At 44.5% G+C, this 22860-nt stretch overlaps 1 protein-coding gene across 1 annotated transcript in view; it reads right to left on the bottom strand.

The window, feature by feature from the left end:
* Positions 1-224: 224 nt before the first annotated feature.
* Positions 225-22860, bottom strand: part of LOC147660664 (refilin-B-like) — a 35826-nt gene continuing 13190 nt past the window's right edge. Inside the window, exon 3 of the mRNA XM_086951550.1 lies at positions 225-9806. Within this exon, the coding sequence (XP_086807676.1) occupies positions 9476-9806 (331 nt within the window). The 3' untranslated portion in view covers positions 225-9475. The remainder of the gene's footprint in view (positions 9807-22860) is intronic.

The raw sequence follows: 22860 nt of genomic DNA, 5'->3' as shown, positions 1-22860 counted from the left end.
TTTAGCATTTCATCCCATCTTCCTTCTGACACAATGTTGAGTTGGACAATAATATCTCATAGGACCTTGAGAAAATTCAGTTTGCAATATATGTCACATAAAAGTCAAAAAAAGTTATGATCTTGAACGTTAGTAACTCCCAGAGCACAATTTGCTAACTGTGCACATTCAGCGGATGATAAAGGCATACCTCATTCATGTAAGGGAAGACAAAAAAGTAGAAATAGCATTTTCAATTAATTTATTGCTGATCACATGGCAAAGAAATCAATGACATAAAAAATATTTTTATAAGGCATTTGTGTCTCAAATGAAATAATTGAATGCAAACTGAAATCAGTCACATATATAAAATTAATGATTAAAAAAATGTCGACTTTTAATTTACACCTGCATCAAAACTTTTCCAGGCACTGTTTCCTTTTAAAAGAAAATCGTAGGATCAAAAATTAAAACAACCATTTCTTGAGCTACAACCTACACTAACCCGCTGTTATTCTGTGGTGCTTTTGTTAAAAAAAAAAAACCTCTGTGCTAATGGAGTTGTATCGGGTGAGGACTATGATGTTTTTCCTTGATGCTGCTGACACCGGGGTGAAATATGATCTTTTTTTCCAAGTTATTTTTCTTTGCCTGTGATCATTACGAAATATTTAGAAACTCGTTTTACCAGGAAATAGGCTTTAACCAACAGAGCGCTGCATAGCTAATATCCATGGAAGAAAAGCAGGAGGGTTTGCTAAAGATCTACCTTGTAGGCTCATGTTTTGATATTAGCCTGTCGCATGGTAATACATCAATGTCGTGTCATGGACTGAGCCCAAACCACCTTGAGCAAATCAGTTGCCACATTTGTTCATATCTTTTCCACACCGCTAATGCTGCTCTGATGCTGGTGACGTACAACAAGGCAACTTTTTTGCACCTTGGAGCACGAAAGCCAAAAGCAGCTATTCAACAGGTTGCTGGCATAGTGCCTTACAGCAGCAGAGACGTTTTACTACTCTGAACTCACTGCTGCATGGGGCGCAGGAACTTATAACGAGCCACTTATGCTTTGCATAATCCTTCTTCTTAGGGTTACTGCCAATAATGCTGCACCTTTTGAAGCACCGGGCATCTAGTTTTCAAAAAAAAAAAAAAAAATCCTTTTTTTTCTGTTGAGGGGATAAAAATATCTTTCAGAGTTTATTTTCACCCTGTAAACCAAGTGCTGCAAAACTATATTACCCCAGGCTCCTCTACATGTATGCTGTTCAGGAACTGTCAGGACAGAGCAAGAAGCTCCTAAAAAACTACGACTAAACATTTGTGATGGTAGCTGTAATTTCCCTAACTGGTACCATTATCAATAATCCTATTTTGCCTCAAAAGGGGCAAAATGGCAGCTAAACCATACTATATCATGCCCTTCCTTGCGTCTTATTGAAGGAGGCCTTGCTCACCCTTTACCCTCTCACATATAATTGTTCCCTCTCTCTCTCAGACCAACATTTTTGCAATCCACATTCTACACTGGTCCCCAGACAAATTATATATGTTAGATCTAATAAACGCTAACCAATGTTGGGCCTGCATTGAAATGTGTGCGGGATCTTGAACACTTTTTTAAAATACACATTTCTCACCCCATTCTAGAAGCAAATCGCAAACTAGCTTAACTGCATACTTAAAATACATGTATACCTCGATTTCCCTACTATGATATTGGGACCTCTCAGAAACTGATGTTGTACTCCTTGACTTACTGTTGACAATCACTATAAAAGTCATCCTGCTTGACTTGAAAACATGCAGTCTTGGTTCTTTTCACTCCTGCTGGGCTTGGGAGACATTTTCGTAGTATCCACATCTCCCAATATAAATTCACAGACCACCCCACCCACCATCTTTCAAACAAGTTGGAACACTTTAGATATGTTTTTACAAGCTACTCAACCTGCATCTGCTTCTTCTGGTCCCGACTGACCGTCTCACTCCCCCTCAGCCACTACCCTGAAGACTATGTTCTTGTCTGCCCCTACACCCTTTACCTGTCTTTCTTACTTTTTACACTGCCCTCTTTAGTTTTGCTCTCTTTATACAGAATTTGTGCATCACTCATACTCCTTGACATCTTGATTCACTACTCTGTTTTTCAAAGGCACTTTGGTTTCTCCAGCTCATATTGCTGGATTTTTTTAATTTACCACAGAATATATATCCCAATGTACAACCCTCTACTGTCAGTTTCCTACCACCCTCTACTGTCAGTTTACTACCATGCCTTTATTATATGTGAAGGGTGCAATTACTCTCTCCTCATGTTTATTTTTGTTTTAATGTGTCACATACACGTATATATCGTTCAGTGATCTTTGGTCAGTAGTGTACTTAAAAACCTCAATAAAAACTCAGTGAAATAAAGAAAAAAAAGAATTGTCCATTGGATGAGATTTCAGATGTGATACTAGGCAATACAAGTTCTGTTCCCACGTTCCCCAGTTGACCACATTGTGTAATCCTCAGCAAATTACGTTATCTCTGTATCCTTTATGTGCCACAATAGAAAACGCAGACCCCAATATTAAAAGCAAAAAGAATACCATTACATTCACATTTACCATGGAGGCGCTAGAAAAATGCAACAGCTATATGCTGATAAACAGCACGCCCACCTTCAGCATAGATCTGTCAGACTGACAGCAGAGCCTAGCAGGGCCAATCAGTTTCATCTCTTTGGATACTTCCTGCAGCAACTGTAAGGCCACAACTGCCAGCCATTTTACCCCTATCAGAGGCCTACCACCGAAGCATTTTACCTTTTACTCTAAACGTTTACGTTTCTCGATGAAAAATGTACACTTTTTAAATGTACCAACCGATATATGAACCACCAGCCCCCCTCTGTCAGCAAATGCTGTCACTTTGAGTAGTTGGTTTGCACATGTGCTGTAATCTTCCATTTCCATGCTGTCCCATTTCTCTGTGCTACAGCCTTGCTTATGAAGTGATATTATTGCCATACACTAATTAGTTTTCCACAGACTTTCATAAGGATTTGTTTCCTCCCTTCTGGGTTCCAGCGCTGGTTGGTTGCAATTAGAAAAGTAATAAATTAGGGGGCAGTTTATCCAAGTTCTGGAGACGAGCTAATCTCAGCATTTAGCCTCAACGAGGCTGTTAATAGGGCCTATGGCTGGTCCCAATGGCGTGGCTACTAATGGGGCTGCAGCATAGGGACCCAGAGGTGGGAGAGTCTCTTTTCACCCTAATTAAGAGTTTCTTTTACAATCCAGCCAGGACAGAGGCCCATTTACGCTCCTGGTATTAAGGCCTATGGTTTCTTGCTATACATCTGGGTGGGTACACTAAGGCTCACATGTGATAAAGCCAACCAGAAAATTTAGGGCGCAAATATTTCCCCCAAAAGTCAGACTCTCTCCTACATGCTTCTCGGCAAGCAGCGTTCTATTGTTTTTAGGAGGCGCGACTGTAACCGTGTGATGGTTTGATAGGGGAAGGGTTTTTTAGGAAGAATGAAAACCCAGATGAGTCGGAGACATTTTAATGGGCAAAGTGTGCAATTACCCAAGTACCCCATCAACCAAGGGTCAAGGATCTTTCTCTCTTTTATCTCACCTCTATTTTTTTTTTTGTCTCAGCCATGCTTCCTCTCTCTACTTCTCACTTTTTCTATCTCTATGCAGATTTATTCTAAGGAATTTTAGTCCCAAGCAAGGCGTATTTTAACGTGGCTGTTTAAGAAATGCCTCTAACGTCCAGTCAACTACCTGCGTGTCTCTTAGCGCTGGGAAGTCCCAGGGCAGCCATGCGCTCTATAAAACACAAATAATAGTAAATAATAGGCTATTTTTATTTGACCCAATTTCTGAAAATTCAACCCTAATTAAATATAGTTTGGCATTATGTAGGCTTTAATTAGCAATGGGTAATAAAATGTAAAGTTTTTAAGGACAGAGGGTCCCAAAATATATCTGCCCATTGGGCCTTAAAATAAATAAGATGACACTGCAAATTCCTTGTTGCATGTGCCTGCCCGCTAGCATTGGTCAGCAGACAAAAAAAACACTGAAATGCTCTATATGTTAAGGGGTGCACAGCCAGGAAACAGATTTTAAAACAACTATCAATTCCTAATAGGCAGTGTAAATTGAGGGGCTGAGGGAGGAAAACAAAGGCCAAGTTAGTGAGCTTATTGGTCTGCTTTTACCACCACTTCATGTCACTCTCAAAATGATGCTACTAGCCCTTAACTCTGCACCTTATTTTTATGCCAATACACAAGGTTCACTCTTTTTACTTCAACTTTCTGAATTCCTTCTGATTTTCTGTAAGTTTGCAGCACCTCCGAACGCTCTAAAACAGTCGACGGATAGCATATTAGCACTATGTATAATAATTTTAATTCCTTTGCAAGCCCAGCGAGAGTACATTCTGAACCCATTTCCAATCCCGGTTACTTCCACCAACAAGAACTCTGTAGAATTATTTCAGAAAAGAAGAAAATCTTCAAGTTTGCCAACATTTCTTTTTCCCATCACCCCAAAACCATTTCTTTTGTCCACAACGTCCTGCTACACTCATTCACTTTCGGTAACCCTCCCTTAATAATTGAATAAACAATTATGTTTCGAAAAAGGTATTGCATTTGCAAAGAAATATTTATATATTTTGCCGAAACCCTGAAAATAGGTAAAAACACCCATGTGTACAACCATTTGTGTACTGAAAACGGCAACTGAGGTACACATCTCGAGGAGGTCTCAATTTCGAGTTTGCAACCTTTTGGTAGGAAAATTATAGATGTTATAGCCAGCCCCGAATAAGTAGCAGATATATAACCATATGTTGTAAAGGCTGCCTAAAAATCAGAAATTGGACTTTAAAAAAGAAAGCAAAAAATCTGCATTATAAAGTTACTATTCTTTTCCACTTGTCTAATTTCAAGCAAGTCTTCCTTATTGGTTGAATACAGCTAAAGAAACTGCTCGGTGGGAGCCGAAAAGTAGTGGTTAAATAAAATGCAAAAAAGAGCCCATCTTGTATTGTGTCTGCACGCATACTCTAAACAAGTCTGCTGTCTAGCCGTATTTATGATTTTTTTCCCCCAGTTTTTGTTGAACGATGCATGCTGCTAATTAGATCTCAGAATCCTGAGGGTTATCATATAACTGGGAATTTATACCGAGGTGGGCTGCAAGGAGCTCGTTTGTAGCTACCATTTTTATTTCAATAATGGTAGTAGGTTTTTATTTCAATAATGGTAGTAGGTTTTGTGAATGTGTGTACAGTAAGGATGTGCTAGAGATGTGTCGCTTCTGTGAGCTGATCATTGGGCTCAACCTCATTGGCCAGTGTGCATATGATGTCACTAGAGTGTTAAGGCTGGCTAAAACCGGTTAGAAAAGAGGAAATTCGGAGCAATCCAAGATGGGAGTTGGAGAGAGGATGACATGTCCGCATGTCCGGTCAGCGATCTGTTGGTGGACATTCATCACAGAGCTGCAATTATGGCAGTGTTTGCCAAAATCACTAGCCAGGACCCCTCTCATACTTAGTATGCTTCCTCGTTGAGAAGTGCATATTTGAATGCAATCGTTTAGAGTTGGTGGTCCTCTGAATCATAAACAATATCGTCTGACGCTATCCAAAACGGACACAACTCATGTCACATGGAATGAGATAGCCACTGAGCTCCAGATGTGCATCCACCCAGGGGTCCTAGGTAACATCTGCAACAGATCCACACCTTTTCAAAATGGCGTTTACCAAATGTATTTTCTATCCACTGAAAAAGGATCCAGGCAATTGATGCCATTATTCATATAACAAATTAGTTCTAATGAGGCCTATTCCATTCATCCTGTTCCCAAGCAGCTGAGAAAAGGTTACACCTCTTTTTAAAGCTGTCATGCTGATGGTCTTCCTCCTCTTTTACTTATGATAGAAGGTAGGTTGGGCCCAGAATCTGCTGCGCTCACTCACACAGACCTGGGATTCACAATATGAAGAAAACTTTCTGAAGATCAGCATGGGGAGCCATGCTGACTATAATCAACCAAAAGTCAGCTTCCTAAAATGGTGCATGCATCAAAAAGATTTGCTTTCCCTGAAGATTCTCAGATTACAGCTTGACTTGTGTATCGCAGGCAATCAAAATGAGATCTGGCGAAAGAAAGTATTGTGCTGGCTGTTAGCTTTCACTAATAGGCGCTGGGCCCCAATTAGAAGTGGTTGGAGTGCGTGTAGACTGCGGCACACCTCTACAGGAGGGATGGGGTCCTCATACTGGTTCTGTATATGGGGGAAGGGACACAAACTGAGGAGAAGTTTGGAGGGTCGCTTCGTAAATACCTCTGGATAGGTTGGAAGCACATCAATGGATACCACTTACTTTTAGGTATTTACTTTGAGGAAGTCTGGATGCATAGGTTCCCCGGTAGGGTTTGGCATGGAGGGGAAGTGCATGGAATGCTATATAAAGGGACTGGAGCTGTAAAGGGAATCATCTCCCTCTTGAGGAGCTTGTGGATCAGAGGCCGGGTAGAAGACCACATCTGTGTAGATGGTACGAGGTCCAGAGCACTGGCCCCTGCTGCGGAAGTGCACGGGGCCAGGGACATACTCTATGGAGGGGCCAGGGCTTTAAAGGCACACCTACTGTGAGGGGACTGCAATATTAAAAGCAGTTTTTAAAAGTTGGTTCAGAGAACAAATAGATAGCACACAATAAATGTCTACAGCTCCACAAAAAATATATTTCTACCATTGCTCTTCACTAATACTCTTACTAATAACTGGTCACTCTTTCAATTTCTTTGAACTGTAGTCTATAGGTGCCTATCTCTTAGGTCATCAAAACCATAGCTCCATAAAACTGTTGAAGGGAGGAGTGTACTGTGTAGGCATCAACTTATTAAGTGAATCTTTTTACAGGACACTGATACAGACATGTGCTAATGGTGTACTTATAAGATCTTTCAGGTAGAAAGGGAGGTTATATGTTTCCCTGCTGACAGATACTTTTTAAATTCCTGAATTTAGTCTCCACTGACCCCTCTTCCTATCTATTTGCAGTTACACTATTCACAAAATCTGTTGACAATTAACCCGATTCTGAGAATCTCTGTTGAATGAATTTCTATTTTTATTTTTAAATAAATAAATTGTTATGTAATTTCAGGTTAGAATCTTACCCAGTTAAAATTCTGGAGCATTATCTCTACAACCAATCCTGTTTTGGCCAATGCATTTGAAAAAAATCTAAATCACCCAACGTAACGCTTAACAGTGGTCACAAGCCCCAAGATATGATTCAAGATCGTGTATGATTCACCTCCGCACTGTAGATCACAAATGTATTAAAATATTTGCAGGTTTGAAGACCTTTCATTGGAATAACTGAAAATAAGATGCAAGGTAGGTTCAACACATTAAGGTCACAGATCTCTTTTTCTGAAAACAGTCACCGTTTGTCAATTGCCGTCTGCGATTTCAAAACCTAATGCATTATCCTAATGTTCCACCATGTATTGGTTTAGTTGAATACAAGGTATCAAAACCCACTGGGTTTGGATTTCCAAATCGACTTAACAAAGTGCTCAATCGTTTTCTGCTCAGATGTACTGATGAAAACCACCCCTTTACCCTCTTTGGATATCTCAGTTTCTTTGCGAGTGTGGCAATTTACAATCAGCAGCCCTGAGACATCCAAGGCAGCTTTTGCTGCCAGCATGTCCTTGGTGACTCATGTACAAAGAAAAAAAAAAAGGGTCTGCAAGACCTGTTATCTCCTCCATCGGCTTTTGGCATGCCCATGAATCACCATTTGTTCGTTGTTGTGCCATTTAGAAATACAGGGTTTTTATAGGTGCTTTGGGTCTGATTCTCCCACCTTTGCGTGCTTGGGTCACGCCCTGGTGAGCAATCAAAAGTGTAAAGTAGGTCCCTGTGACCCACCATATCAAATCACCAAGTACCGGCCAACAGGAAATCAGATTTTAGCAATAGCATCACAGCACGTTTTACACGCTGGAAAATGTAACATAAACAGTTTATAAACATATGATACAGTATACTGTATGGATTTCCTCATTTTGGCTTCCTTATATTACTTCAGAACGTTTGATAATTGGAAAATTGCAGTAGACCACTCAACCAAATGATATGTCCGTATTTAATCCCAAGTGCCATGCTGCCTTGTGTCTCAACACTTTCCAAGTAAGTAACAGTATCCTCATAGAAAACACTTCCGGGGTTACTGTACTTTTGAAGGGGCCAAGCACTGTAAAGGAAAAAACACATAACAAATTCTCCTTACATAGTCGTACATCACCGGCAACCACGGTTAATGGGCATACCCGAATTTTGCATTGTGTGAGGAACTTTGCTTGGGTTTTGAGATTTATAGTGACATCATTCAACAGGCGGCCCCTTTAAGTTGTAAACATAGCGCTTCGAATCCATTCACCTGACACCACAATCAGGTTTCTATGGTCAGTAATGCATTCTAAACTGGAAGCACATTTCTTAGAATTGGGGAGCAGCTCTTCATGTCACTAGAACTGATGATGTTAAAACTTCAGTACAGGTCAATCAGTGAGTATGAATGAATAGGCCCTCTACCGAGTGATCCATCTGTAGGTGTCAATCTTCCACATTGCCTAAACTAAGGAAAGAAGGATATTTTGAAACAAATACGGTTTCAGGAGTTTGGGACTCTTCACGCTAGGGTTTGTGTTTACCACTTCCGGATAATCAAGGCCGTGCCGCTGGAGCCCTTCGCTGGTTGTGGTAGTGTACACTAAGAATGTTTTAAAACTGTGAGGTTGGTGAAGCGGCTGTGACGTCAATAGTGCGGGTCTACCTTAGCGAAGGCACCAACAGAGTCATCTTTGGTAGAAGCCGCAGTTTGTTATTGTCACAAGCATCACAATATCCAAAAAACACTTTTAGAGGCTTCTCAGGACATGTATCGGGGCATAGTAAGTTGTATGTCTACTACAATGCAATGTTGCATATGTATGGGCGGCACACTGTACCTGTTAAAAGTGCTGGTTATTAAAAAAATACCACTTTCACGTATGTTTTTAGGACTCGCTCTCAGATGTCAGATTTCTGTTGGAATGTTGCTAACCACAGAAAGCGGGCTCCAGTTTCGTCACAGCTGCAGGGTAAGACAAGTTCCTCTGACTGGGCCATACACCATTCAAGAAGGCACGAATCTGATTATGTAAAATAAGGGTCTTCTCTCTCTGCCCTTGAACCTGTCCCTCCACAGCTGTCGAAGAGAAGCAGCTATGCACCGGAAGTAGAAAGAGATCCTTACAAAGAGCGAAATCACAACCGGGTGAGAATCCTGTGCACGGCAGAGGACCTGGGTTACCTTTGAGTCAAATGTGACGTAGCAGTTCTCTGAAGGTAGAAAAGAAGATTGAAGAGGGATGGCCACCAGCCACGCCCCGCTTGAGGATCAGGACTCTTCTAGGAAGCCGTCGTTGCTAAGGCACTCCGCGTTCTCCAGCTCGACGCTGGACAGGAAGCGGCGCATGGACTTCCTGCAGTTGTAATCCAGGGTGGTGGTGTAGACAGTGGTGGTGTGCTTGGGGTACACGATGGTGGTGCTGAGGTACCGCTGGGGCTTGTTCTGTGGCTCGAAGTGGACCTCGGCACGGTAGCTTCGCCAAGTGCAGTCTGGGATGCAGATGACGGTCTGGCTGCAGCCAGACACCCCCAAACCCACAGGAAGCAGAACGTTGTCAATATAGTGTTTTTCTGAGTCATACTTCACTGAAGAGGTGTATCTGTGTGAAAAGGAAATGAAATGTGTGTGAATAAGGACAAGATGCTCAAGTTTCCAGCAAGCGAGCACTTATTCAAGGTTCACAGTTTAAACTCTAGTTCATGAAACATCTCCAAGCCACCGCTCTACATGAACCCCACAAAATAGAGCTGCTTCATTCACACTAGCTCTTTCACTCTTCTTTAAAGATCTCCCATTGCTGGTCTCATCCCAATATTTGTTTTTGGAATCCTCATTATTCTGCAAAAGGCCGTTACATTTTTAGGTCTGGCTTAAAGACACATATAGCTGTCCCAGTACCACGTTTTTCATGATAAAAATGCAAATTTATATACACAGATATAGGGACTTTCATACGACCCTTGGTCGGTCCAGGGGTCATCCAACATTTGCTTTCACCCACCACAGCACACAGCAGGGGGCAGTAGGTCCACCCAGGCCATCCATAGGATGTCTTGCGCTGTAAGTAATGGCATTTTATCTGTTACGTGGTCACAGCCACCTGAAAAAAGAGTGCAATCTTTATTTATGTTTATTTGCAAATGTATGCCCAACACCTTTCAGCGTCAGCATTTTTAGTCAGAAACGTTTAATTTCTGTTGCATACGCTTGAAAAAAACAATTTAAAAATGGCACGCTTCCAAGGCCAGACCCCTTGCCTTTGTTAATGCTTGTTTCTTAACGAAGAACCTGCATTTGACACTTTGGACTTTTCAGCTGTCTGACTAGTGCACAAACGCAATTCCATCTTAGGGCATGGCCCAGCAGCGTAGTACACAGCGTAGATATCTAAAGGAGACAGCAGATCATGTGGGAAGCTTTTGAAAGAAGAGCTGGAAGCCCCACCCATTCCCAAGGTACTCAAGAAGTTAAGTGTGTTTTTAGTACAAACTGAAAAACAGTAATGAAGATGCAAGTGGTACTTTATCATCAACTCTGGCTACTACATTCAACAGATCAATTCTCGCATTGGGAACTCCACACACAAATGGAACACTGTCTAGATGCTGCCCAAGCTAATAAAAACAGCCTGGGCCCTCTGGAATGGGAGGTGATTAACTCCGCCACACACTTTATGAAGTAATAATAAAAATAGCCTAATTTATAAAGTGCATGGTTACACCCAGAGGCGTGTACCCTTGAATCTACCACGCGTCTTAGGATGGCTAACCCTCAAAGGAGCCAGAGGCCAAGGCTGCCAGCTGAGGGCCTGTCCTTAGCTGCACCCCCATCCATACGCTCAACTAAACTACAGTCCAACCACCTATAGATGTAGTAGACGCCCACGCGGGTTTATTCTAGTCTGGCTCGTGACAAAATCAGCCTTTCTTGCAACCGAGCTATGAAAGTGTCTCTAAGAGTAATTCTGGCCACCCGACATCCTCATTCACATTTGTCCTGACCGTGCGCTCCACGCACTCTGTCTGTACAATCCTTGCCTCTGGTACAAGCATCCATTCAGTTTCACCCGTTTTTTATGTGACCAGGAAACACGAGCTTCTGAAACTCCATCATCGGTGCCTTTTTGTCAGGAATATGCCGTCGGACAGGAAGTCTGGATAAACTATTGGCAGCTGCAGCCAAGAGCTCCATCTTGAAAGTGAACCGTAACAGCTGAGAGGCCCACCTTGTAACAGGCAGAGTCGCCTCACTTGACCCCTCGTGGGAACACGGATGAGACCAGCTCATGCTCAGATATTAACAGAAATCCCTCCAGCCCGAGAGAGAGGAGCTCTAAAGTGTTTTAGAGTCAGACGACACCGGCTAGAGAGTTAATTTCTGCAATATGTCACGCCATTGATGCAAAAGTACCCTGCGGGATTGGAACTTTCCTGGCATTTCTTCCTTAATTAGCACCCACTTCAGAGACTTATGCGAAAGCTGCAAGCCACCGGCTCGAATAGCAGCAAGGTCCGCTCTTAACCAGTAAAATAGTATAATGTGTGCGGTGAACAACACTGAGGGGCGCATTAATCCTGACTTTGCGCTGCTAACGGGCAGATTTACCAATCTTTCACGCAACGCAGCAAGGGAACTACTGCGCCACGTTGCATGAAAGGGAGAAAGCAGACATGCTCCAAGTTTACAAAGATATGGAGCATTTTTGCTCTCTCCTTGCGCTATTGCACTGTGTGCTGCCTAGCGCCAATGCCGGCACTCTTTATATGTTATGGGCAGGATTGTTTTTGTGTGTGAAGGGACACCTTTGTGCGCAAGAACAATCCTTAGAGGCGTATTCTTCTTTCAATGTGTTCAGCAGAATGCAGCGCACATGGAAAGAGGAATTAACAAGGAGAAAAAAATATATTTCTCCTTGTTACATCTATGTTGGGGAGGCGCTTCATTTTAGCGCAACCTCAGGTTTACAAGTCTTTGTAAATCTGGGTTTGTGTCAAAATATATGGGTGGATGCATGGGAACGCCCATGCTCCCCCCAAGTAATACCTACCCATCGCAAATGAACTTTGTATTTACTAAACCACGCAAAGCCACGCAAAATGGCTTTGCATGGCTTAGTAAATCCCAGTTAAAGACTTGCTTCACGCAAGGATAAAGCAAGCCTTTGTAAATCTGCCCCGAACTCGATATGGGAATTCACTGTCCACTGCATACATTGTTGTGCTAGAAAAGTGCCCTTTTTCAGTGCTACTAGTGCTTTGTTCTGCTTTGCCCCACTTTGGACCATTCAGGCGGATGTGGGGTTACGTGGGCACATGGGTGGTACTTGACATTCCAGCTGTCGCATCCATGTTTTTTGACGAAAAGCTTTATCTACTAAAATGGTCATACTGGCCTTTGTGTTAAAAAATGATACCTTCTTGAGGCAAATACAAAGTTGGAGACATCTATTTATTTCGGCAGTTTACACATTGCATGTGTGCTGAGCAATATCTGACATATTTGCAAAATAGTCTAGGCATAGGGTTTTGTACTGGAAGGGTATACTTCCATTACAACTCCTAGGCTAGGGGTCTCGCATACAACTTTGCACCAAGGGTCAAAGTTGTGCATGTTGCTAGGAGGCCTGGTTGTGTGACAGGGTAGGGAAAGAGAGCAGCAGTGGGCCTTAGTTAGTAAATATGGCTCTCTGCTGCTCTCTCTCCCTAGTGCAATGCAGTGCAGCAACTTTGGTTGCTGTGCTTCTTTGCACTACGTTTTAGTAAATTTGCTGCTTGGCCTTTAACCCCTTTGCTGCGGGGGTTATTCCCCCCCTGTGCTGGGGGGGAGGGGGGCGCGCACAGCGCCTCCCATGCTCATGACGAGCTCAGGTTGTCATGAGCTATGGCGCTCCGTTGCTCATTACGAGCTGAGCTCGTCACAGGTGTATTGACTCCCGTGGAACGCTCAGCAGGGGAATTCTCCCCGCACCTGAGCGTTCCACGGGCCACGACGAGCTGAGCTCGTCATGAGCACCGGAGCGCCGTGGCTCATGACGAGCTCAGCTCGTCATGAGCATCCAAGGTGTTAAACTCCAAGAGTCAATTCAGTTTGTGGTGTGCTCTGTATAGTTGATGATGATGAGCAAACAAATGCCAATCACCCCTTCTTCCCCAATGGTAATTATCATTCTTTTTCATGAAACCCCTTAAAAGTAATTATTCTAGGCAAACTGGTAAACCCAGTTTGCATAATAGCACAAAAAGAGATCCCAATTGCTGCCTCTCGAACTCTAGTCGGCTCTTATCTGGGCCACAACACTTTTTTAATGGCGCCAACTGACCGGTCGGATGCTCTCTACTCCTTTTGCCTTTGCTAATAATTAGCCTTCTGTGATTCCCCCTAAAGCATTTACAATACTTTTGCAAAAGCTGTTCTCACTGTTTAAGGCCCATTCACTGTTAAGATAAGATCTCTTCCTACGGAAAAGACAGAAAGTTTCTAACAGTATGCTGAAATGCTTGCTTTTTAGGTCGAGCCTAGGCAGCGCGCATGCGCTGTCTGCAAGACCTGTTATTATCTCCTCTATCGGCTTTTGGCATGCCCATGAATCACCATTTGTTCGTTGTTGTGCCATTTAGAAATACAGGGATTTTATTGGTGCTTTGGGTCTGATTCTCCCACCTTTGCCTGCTTGGGTCACGCCCAGGCGATTTCACTCATTGTTTGCTGGCTTTTGCCATCCCAATACGTCCGTGGTTACTCCTGGTTATCCTGATCTGCCTTTTTATTTTGTAGGTTTTCAACATCGTTTTAGGCTTTCATGCTGTTTCACGGGGCAATGCTCTGTTCGGCACCTGCAAAGTGGCAATTTCTGTCTGGTAGCTGTTGAGCTATGCCAATAGCCCAAACTCAAAAAAATGCAAGTCCCATTGCATTTCTAATGCTTGTTACTACTTAGTTGTGTAAAGCAGATGCTTTAGCCTTAGAATGTTTGTCACAGTTCCTATTCATAACTCAGTACTTTTCTATGCACTTTGTAGGCATTATTGGATTGATTTTTTCAGCGTAATCTGTTTAGTCACTATGATCAAATTATAAATGCGGTAATAAACATTGCACGTTAAAAATAAAGTTAATATACAAGAGCTATACTATATTTTACTACTAAACAGGCAGCCACAAATATAGTTAACTTGCAGGTCATGAGTTAACTTGCAAGTCATGAGTTGAATGGTGCAGCATGTGCAGTGGCACCAGGCCCAAAAGCTCTAGATACCCTACTAAACCCAGATTATTGCGAAAATGTAAATCTAAGCAGGCAGTCAGAAGTGCAGTTATCTAGCAGTGTTAGGGTCAAGATTTTAATAGTGCAGCACGTAAGGTGGCACCGGGACCAAAAGCTCCAGCACCTCATTAAACACTGATTCTTGCTATATTTTACAACTAAACAGGTAGTCACAATTGAAGTTACCTTGAATTTGAAAAGGGCTTGATTTAAATGCTGCAGTGGCACCGGGGCTATAAGTTGTCATAACTCCACTAAACACCAAACATTGTTATATTTTACTTGTAGACAGGCAGTCATAAGTGCAGTTATCTTCTAGGCACTAGGGTCATTATTTGAAATGTTCAGCAGGTGCAGTGGCACCGGGCCCAAACGTTGTCAGAACTCAAATAAATACTAAATAATGCTATATTATACTACTAAATAGGCAGTTACAAGTGCAGTTATCTTGCAGGCAACAGGGTCATTATTTAAATTGTGCAGCAGGTGCAGTGGCACCGGGCCCAAAAGTTGTAAGAACTCCTCTTAAAACCTAATATTGTTATAATTTACAACTAGACAGGCAGTCATAAGTGCAGTTATCTAGCAAGCACTAGGGTCACGATTTCAATAGTGTAGCAGGTGCAGTGGCACCGAGACCAAAAACTCCGGGCACCTCGCTAACACCTATTATTGCAATATGTTATTCCTCAACAGGTAACCAACCACAAGTGCAGTTACCTTGCAGGCAACAGGGTCATGATTTGAATGGTGCAGCAGGTGCAGTAGCAGCGAACCTAAACGTTGTCAGACCTCCTCTAAACACATAATAGTGCTATATTTGACTACTAAACAGGCAGTTACAATTTCAGTTACCTTGCAGTTAAAAGGGACTGGATGTGAATGGTGCAGCAGGTGCAGTGGCACTGGGGCCAAAAGCTCTAGGGACCCCACTAAACCCAGATTATTGCTAAATTTGACTACTAAACAAGACAGTCCCAAGTGCATTTATCTAGCAGGCAATAGGATTATGATTAGAATGGTGTAGCAGGTGCAAGACCACCAGAACCAGAAGCTTTATGCACCCTACTAAACACCTAACATTTCTATATTTTACTACTAAACATACAGTCACAAATGCAGTTACCTTGCAGACAACAGGGTCATGATTTGAATGGTGCAACAGGTGCAATGGCACCGGGCCCAAACATTGCCAAAACTTCTCTAAATACCTAATATTGCTGTGCTTTACTACTATAGTGGCAGACACAATTGCAGTAAGCTTGTAGTTAAAAGGGGCTTGATCTGAATAGTGCAGCAGGTGCAGTGACCCAAGAGCCAAAAGCTCTAGGGACCCCACTAAACACCAAATATTGCTATATTTAACTACTAAATAAGCAGTCACAAATGCAGTTACCTTGCATACACTACAGTCATGATTGCAATTGTGCAGCAGGTGCAGTGGCACCAGGCCCAAAAGTTGTCTGAACTTCTCTAAACACACAAATTGCTATTACACATCAATTCATTCTATTATTGCCCTCTTTCATTTTTCAAAATGTTGCGATTACTTACCCACACTATACCAATAGTAATAGCACAATATATTGCCTTTTTGTACATAAACAAGTCATAACACTTTAACTTATATTGTACAACTACTTAGCAAGCTACAATTTACAACAAAAAACTGTTTATTAATAATCACATAGGAGAAACCTAATGCATTTACCAATGCTTGTTTGTCTAGAGTGCTTCTCCTCCATACCATGGTGCATCAGATTGTTGTTCCATTAGTGATTCTCCCTCATTCCCTAGGTTCTCTCTCCCCACCCCCACTCCTACTGCTTCCTTCCACCAGCCTCCCCACCCACACCTCCATTGCTACTCCAAACCTGCCGTCCTTTTTTGCTGTTATTCGAGTAACTTGCTGGAGCCCCTCAGCCTTAAAAACGAAGCGTTATTGAGCTAGTGAAATAACATGTTCCTAATTTGCCGCTCCATCTTGGAACGGTAAATATTTAAAATGGCACCTGCTTCATTTTGTAGAAGCATGCATGTATGGTGATGCATTAATGTGCTTGTATGATGGTGACTGGAATGTATATGAAATAATGCAGCCAGCGGCGCTTCATCGCATCCTTTTAATATTTTATTTTGACTAATGCTGCATAGCATCAGTTAACAACACTGGCAAAGCCAATAGGTTCCATTATGTGAGACCTAATGACTTTGCAAATGCTTGTTACAGTATCGTTATTACTGAAGGCAATGGGAGAATCATTTTGCTAGATTCGATCAGCTCCTACAGAATTACTCACTACAATGCTAAAGCTTCTATGATCTATGAGAAACCTCCCAATGTCTTACTCTTCCTACGAAAACCCAAGTTTGCTCTTTTCTTGTGTGTGATATTTTTGCATAACCTGGAGTATAAATGAACTCCATTTCATATTGTTGGAGAAGTGTTTGTGCATTCAAACATTCACTACTCGGGCACACAAAAACTACAACAATAGAGACACACATTTTCTGTACCTATCATTATTTCTATTTTGCACCCGAATCCAACAGACCCTCTCTCCCAGTAAGGGGATTTAACATTTATTTTTAACACAAAGTTGCACAATCCAATCAGGGACATTAGACTATGGTATTCCAGGGTATACGAATGTATCTAAAATCCTTCGCCTGATGCTGCCAAAACAGAACAAGGCATCAGTTTGCATTAAGACAAACTCTGCTAAATGTTCTTAGCATGACGCTTCGATTGCTTGAATTATGATAATTGGTGACTTGCAGACGTTGTCACAAAAAACTAACTTATTACACTTCCTACGAGATTGGCCCTGTGCTGAAATACATTTACACTTTTCTCTGTGCCAAATGTCTCAAATACACTGAATTTGTTCGATTTACTTATTCTCACTTGTAACTTGGGTTTTGGGGACAGCAGACCACAGGCAGGTCTGCTCCCTGGGAGAATTTGGGAAATGGAGCAGTCCAGCGACTGCTGTGGTTTGGGCTCATTTAAGGCTACAAGATAACCCAAGGATATGAATAAGGACATATTAGGTTACCAGCCACCATTTTGTTTAGGTGACACTGTCTGTGCCTGTTATCAGGGCCGGACTAGACTGGGAACCAAAATCAGCAGCGGCAAAGTGCTCAGCTGGTCCCCGAGTGTTTAGGGGTGCGGCTGAGCTGTTTGCCAGGACTGGTTTCGGCCGATCTTGTAACATGGGCCGGTATTGCAACGATGCTGCAAAAATGGCCCTGTAACAACAAAAACGGCCCCTAGGGGCCCAAAACCAGCCCCCACTCTGGCTGCCCACTAGGGAAATGCCCGGTGCCCACTATGGCCAGTCCGGCCCTGGCTGTTATTAGGCCCGTAGTGTTTTTTCAGCGTTTTTTTGGGAGTTTTGTGGGGCATACTGGTTAAGGTCTTAGACTCTCATTCTGAAGGTTAAGGGTTCGAGTCTCTAGGTTTTAAAGGTCAGGTAAGTTTATAAATGGTGGTCCTTGACAAGAACAGAAATGGTGTGCTGAGGAATGGCTAAAAGGATGGACACGCGGTGGCCAGAGTATCGCTTTCCCTACAACGTTTCCCCCAGTACAGGCAGTGACCAGGACAAGGCTGCTACAGGAAAGTTGGTCAGAAAGAGATTAGGGATGCTTCAGCTGGATGTAGGGTTGCTGGATGTGTCAGTGACAGGGGCATATAGCCAGGCTGTGGTTGTGTTCTTAGGTAGTGGGCTGGGGTAGTGTTCTTAGGTAGTGGGGCTCACAGGAGGAAGGATGCTTGGGCCCGGACTGAGGGTGTAGTTCGTTTCATGTGGATATTGATGAAGAAAGGGCAGTCCAGAGGCAAGATAGTGCACAACCTAGCGGGAATTGCATTTATGGGACACCTACTTGGGGCTACACCACCTCAGCAAGGGAGCCGAGAAAACGATATTGGAGTTGTGGGCAAATGAGGCTGCCAGAGTAGGGCCAAACTGAAGTCCCCTGACTTGGAGTCGATTTGAGGAGGTGATCACAAGTCCACCTGGGATTCGCCTAAGCATCCATACAAAACAGTTCATCACTGGACAGTTAAGGGAATGAAAGATTCAGGTAAGCAAGATCCCGGTCTTACACGAGTGCACAGAATCCAAAGGTAGGAAGGGAGGTGGGCAAATGTCTTCTCTTAGAGAAAGCACAGAGAAATCCAACACAGTAGAACCTGGAACTGAGGGTCCTCGCTTACAGGAAGCACAGATAAACCAAATGACAACTAGAAATAATCGAAGACCCTCTCCGATAGGTAGCAAATAAGAATCCGAAGGCTTCATTTGCAAACATTGAGGGTCCTCATTAAAGGGTCCTCGAGTGCAGCACAGTGGAATACAGTGAGTAATAGAGAGAACTGACAATTGAGGGTGCACCTTTGTAAGGATTCAGGGGGGTTATTGCTATCACTAATGCAGCATATGCCGTGGCACTGAGAACAAGGGTTGTGAGGGACACACTCTACTCCAATTATGGTTCTCCTTTACTACACAAGGGAAGGGGGTAAAAGCAGCAATCGCGACACTAGAACGCTGGAAAGATGAATCCTAAGACAGCCGTACCTGTAATTGAGGATCCTCCTTCAGAGAAAACTAACACTAATAGTAGAGATATTGTGGACCCTCTCTTCAAGGAAGACAATTACATCCGATACAAGCAATCGAGAGACTCAAGACATCTCCCTTAGAGAATGCACAGAGGAATGTAACAAGTGCAATGGAGATATTCAAGGATTCCTTACAGGAAGCAAAGACATTCAAAGAGAGAAATAGAGCACACGCCAGACTCAGAGACCCCCCTCTTACATGTAGCACAAAGGAATCTCCAGAGAGACTCCAGGGTAACTTAAAGGCAGGAATCTAAAGAGAGCCTCCCTTCCAAGAGGAATTGGGGACTCTAAAAGCAACATTCTAAAAGCAACAACAGAAAGACCCAGGGGTCCCATGCAGAAAATACAACGGTCTCCAAAGAGAGCAACAGAGAGAGTCCATTCAAAGAAGCACAGAGGAATCAAAAAAGAGCAACACAGACTCATGGGTTCCTTACAGGAAGGAACAAGGACCCCAAAGAGCGCACTAGAGAGACACAGGGGTCCTTTACAGCAAGCACAGGGGACTCAACAGAGAGCTACAGACAGACTCAATGCGCCCCCTGCCCTCTACGGCCAGCACAGAGGACTCCAAAGAGAGCAACAGAGAGACTTTTAGAGGGAGAACGGGAAATTGAAAGGCAACAACAGAGACTCAGGGCCCTTACAAGAAGCACAAAGGAACCCAAAGAGAGCAATAGAGGGACTCAGCACTCCATCCGGACGCACAGAGGGATCCAAAGAGAGCAACAGAGGGGATCTCTTCAAGGAAGCATAGAGAAATCTACAGAGAGCAACAAAGAGACTCAAGAGAGCACTAGAGAGACACAGGGATTAAAAGAAATTGGTTGACTGACAACCACAATCTTTTCAGGGTGAACCACAAACACAAGACAAAATCGCAAACCAATTTAGAAACAGAGTGTATTTTTATAAATAAAATGATACCAGAACGAACAAAAATCCAATCTGTAGAATGGGAGATATTGAATTTTATAGTTCTAGATACAAATAGGTCCAAAAGGCGCAAAGCACCTACGGAGGGTATCAGGTTGCACTGTACCAGGACAAAGTCACAGGTTCAGGCCGAACGCGATCGAGTGCAAGCTGGGCACAGAACAGAGTTCGGCAGCTGGGAGTTGTACCTTATGTCCTTGATTCGAGGTCTGTTCGGTGAGGTTTTGCGATGCTTTGTGTTGCTTGGCGTCGGTTTTGATGAAGCTTTCAGCTGTGTGGTGAGGCTTAGAGGGGCTTTGCGTTGCTTGCCGTTGGATCCAAAAAAGTTTTCAGTTGTGTGGTGAGGCTTTGCAGGTCTTTGCATCGGATTTGATGGACCCTTCAGTAAGGCAGGCAGCAGTTCCCTCTGATGCCAGCCAAGGGACCAGGACCTAGATGGCACCTCTCGGGGATCAGGACTCACTGCACAAGAGGCAAGCAGCAGGGCTCCGGCAGGTCCGGTTGCAGGGCCAGACAAGTCTAGTTGCAGCAGGTGAGCTGGGCAGTTGCAGGAGTCCTCTGACTCCTGTTGTGTCCCTGTTCTCACACAGGAGGTCAGTCAGTTGACCCCTGGAGTCATTCTGGGTAGCTTAGGATGTAGGCCAGTCGGTCAAATCTTCCCTCTCAGACAGCAAGGCAGTCCTTCAAGCAGCAGGGGCAGTCCTTAGAGCAGCAGGGGCAGTCCTTAGAGCAGCGGGGGCAGTCCTTAGAGCAGCGGGGGCAGTCCTTAGAGCAGCGGGGGCAGTCCTTCGAGCAGCAGGGGCAGTCCTTCGAGCAGCAGGGGCAGTCCTTCGAGCAGCAGGGGCAGTCCTTCGAGCAGCAGGGGCAGTCCTTCGAGCAGCAGGGGCAGTCCTTCGAGCAGCAGGGGCAGTCCTTAGAGCAGCATGGGCAGTCCTTCAAGCAGCAGGGGCAGTCCTTCGAGCAGCAGGGGCAGTCCTTAGAGCAGCAGGGCAGTCCTTCGAGCAGCAGGGGCAGTCCTTCGAGCAGCAGGGGCAGTCCTTCAAGCAGCAGGGGAAGTCCTTCAAGCAGCAGGGCAGTCCTTCGAGCAGCAGGGCAGTCCTTCGAGCAGCAGGGCAGTCCTTCAAGCAGCAGGGCAGTCCTTCAAGCAGCAGGGGCAGTCCTTCAAGCAGCAGGGGGCAGTCCTTCGAGCAGCAGGGGCAGTCCTTCGAGCAGCAGGGGCAGTCCTTCGAGCAGCAGGGGCAGTCCTTCAAGCAGCAGGGGCAGTCCTTCAAGCAGCAGGGGCAGTCCTTCAAGCAGCAGGGGCAGTCCTTCAAGCAGCAGGGGCAGTCCTTCAAGCAGCAGGGGCAGTCCTTCAAGCAGCAGGGGCAGTCCTTCAAGCAGCAGGGGCAGTCCTTCAAGCAGCAGTGGCAGTCCTTCAAGCAGCAGGGCAGTCCTTCAAGCAGCAGGGCAGTCCTTCAAGCAGCAGGGCAGTCCTTCAAGCAGCAGGGCAGACCTTCAAGCAGCAGGGGCAGTCCTTCAAGCAGCAGGGGGCAGTCCTTCAAGCAGCAGGGGGCAGTCCTTCAAGCAGCAGGGCAGTCCTTCAAGCAGCAGGGCAGTCCTTCAAGCAGCAGGGCAGACCTTCAAGCAGCAGGGGCAGACCTTCAAGCAGCAGGGGCAGTCCTTCAAGCAGCAGGGGGCAGTCCTTCAAGCAGCAGGGGGCAGTCCTTCAAGCAGCAGGGCAGTCCTTCAAGCAGCAGGGCAGTCCTTCAAGCAGCAGGGGGCAGTCCTTCAAGCAGCAGGGGCAGTCCTTCAAGCAGCAGGGGCAGTCCTTCAAGCAGCAGGGGCAGTCCTTCAAGCAGCAGGGGCAGTCCTTCAAGCAGCAGGGGCAGTCCTTCAAGCAGCAGGGGCAGTCCTTCAAGCAGCAGGGGCAGTCCTTCAAGCAGCAGGGGCAGTCCTTCAAGCAGCAGGGGCAGTCCTTCAAGCAGCAGGGCAGTCCTTCAAGCAGCAGGGCAGACCTTCAAGCAGCAGGGGCAGTCCTTCAAGCAGCAGGGGGCAGTCCTTCAAGCAGCAGGGGGCAGTCCTTCAAGCAGCAGGGGGCAGTCCTTCAAGCAGCAGGGCAGTCCTTCAAGCAGCAGGGGGCAGTCCTTCAAGCAGCAGGGGGCACTCCTTAGAGCAGCATGGGCAGTCCTTCGAGCAGCAGGGGCAGTCCTTAGAGCAGCATGGGCAGTCCTTAGAGCAGCATGGGCAGTCCTTCAAGCAGCAGGGCAGTCCTTCTTTTGAAGTGTTCTGAAGAGTGGCTCTGGAGGTCAAATATGTATACCTGGTGCCAGCCTGTGTTTGGGGGGGCATCCTGTCTAACGCCCACAACTGCTCCTGGAAAGTTCTTCCCATATCTGGTCCTTTGTGTGCTGGAGGCAAAGCCCTTTGAAGTTTAAGGGGAGCTGTGTACAGACCCACTCCAGCCATCCTGCCCTCATCTAAGCTCCCTTTGTGTCACTGTATGGAAGCAATACATACATTCCAAAAGAAGAGCCATTCATAGTAATGTGACCCACAACACCTGTAAAAAATCACAGTTGTTTGGGACAAGAAAATGCCAACTTTCTAAAAGTGCTGATTTCAGAATTGTAACTCAAAATCAGAGTTTACCATTAAAGAGGATTTTAAATTACAATTCAATTGAGCGTAATCATCTTATCTCTACATGTAATAAGGTAACCCAGTGTTAGACAATGGGAGAGATAGGCCTTACAACAGTGAAAAACTACTTTCAGAGATTTTCACTGCGGTGCACGTGCCCTGCTTTTTTAATAAATGCACCCTTCCCTATGAACC

Source organism: Lissotriton vulgaris, unplaced genomic scaffold (genome assembly GCF_964263255.1).
Source record: "Lissotriton vulgaris unplaced genomic scaffold, aLisVul1.2 SCAFFOLD_743, whole genome shotgun sequence".
NCBI classification, from domain to species: domain Eukaryota; kingdom Metazoa; phylum Chordata; class Amphibia; order Caudata; family Salamandridae; genus Lissotriton; species Lissotriton vulgaris.
The sequence above is the reverse complement of the archived record's forward strand: the minus strand, read 5'-3'. Positions and strand labels throughout refer to the sequence as shown.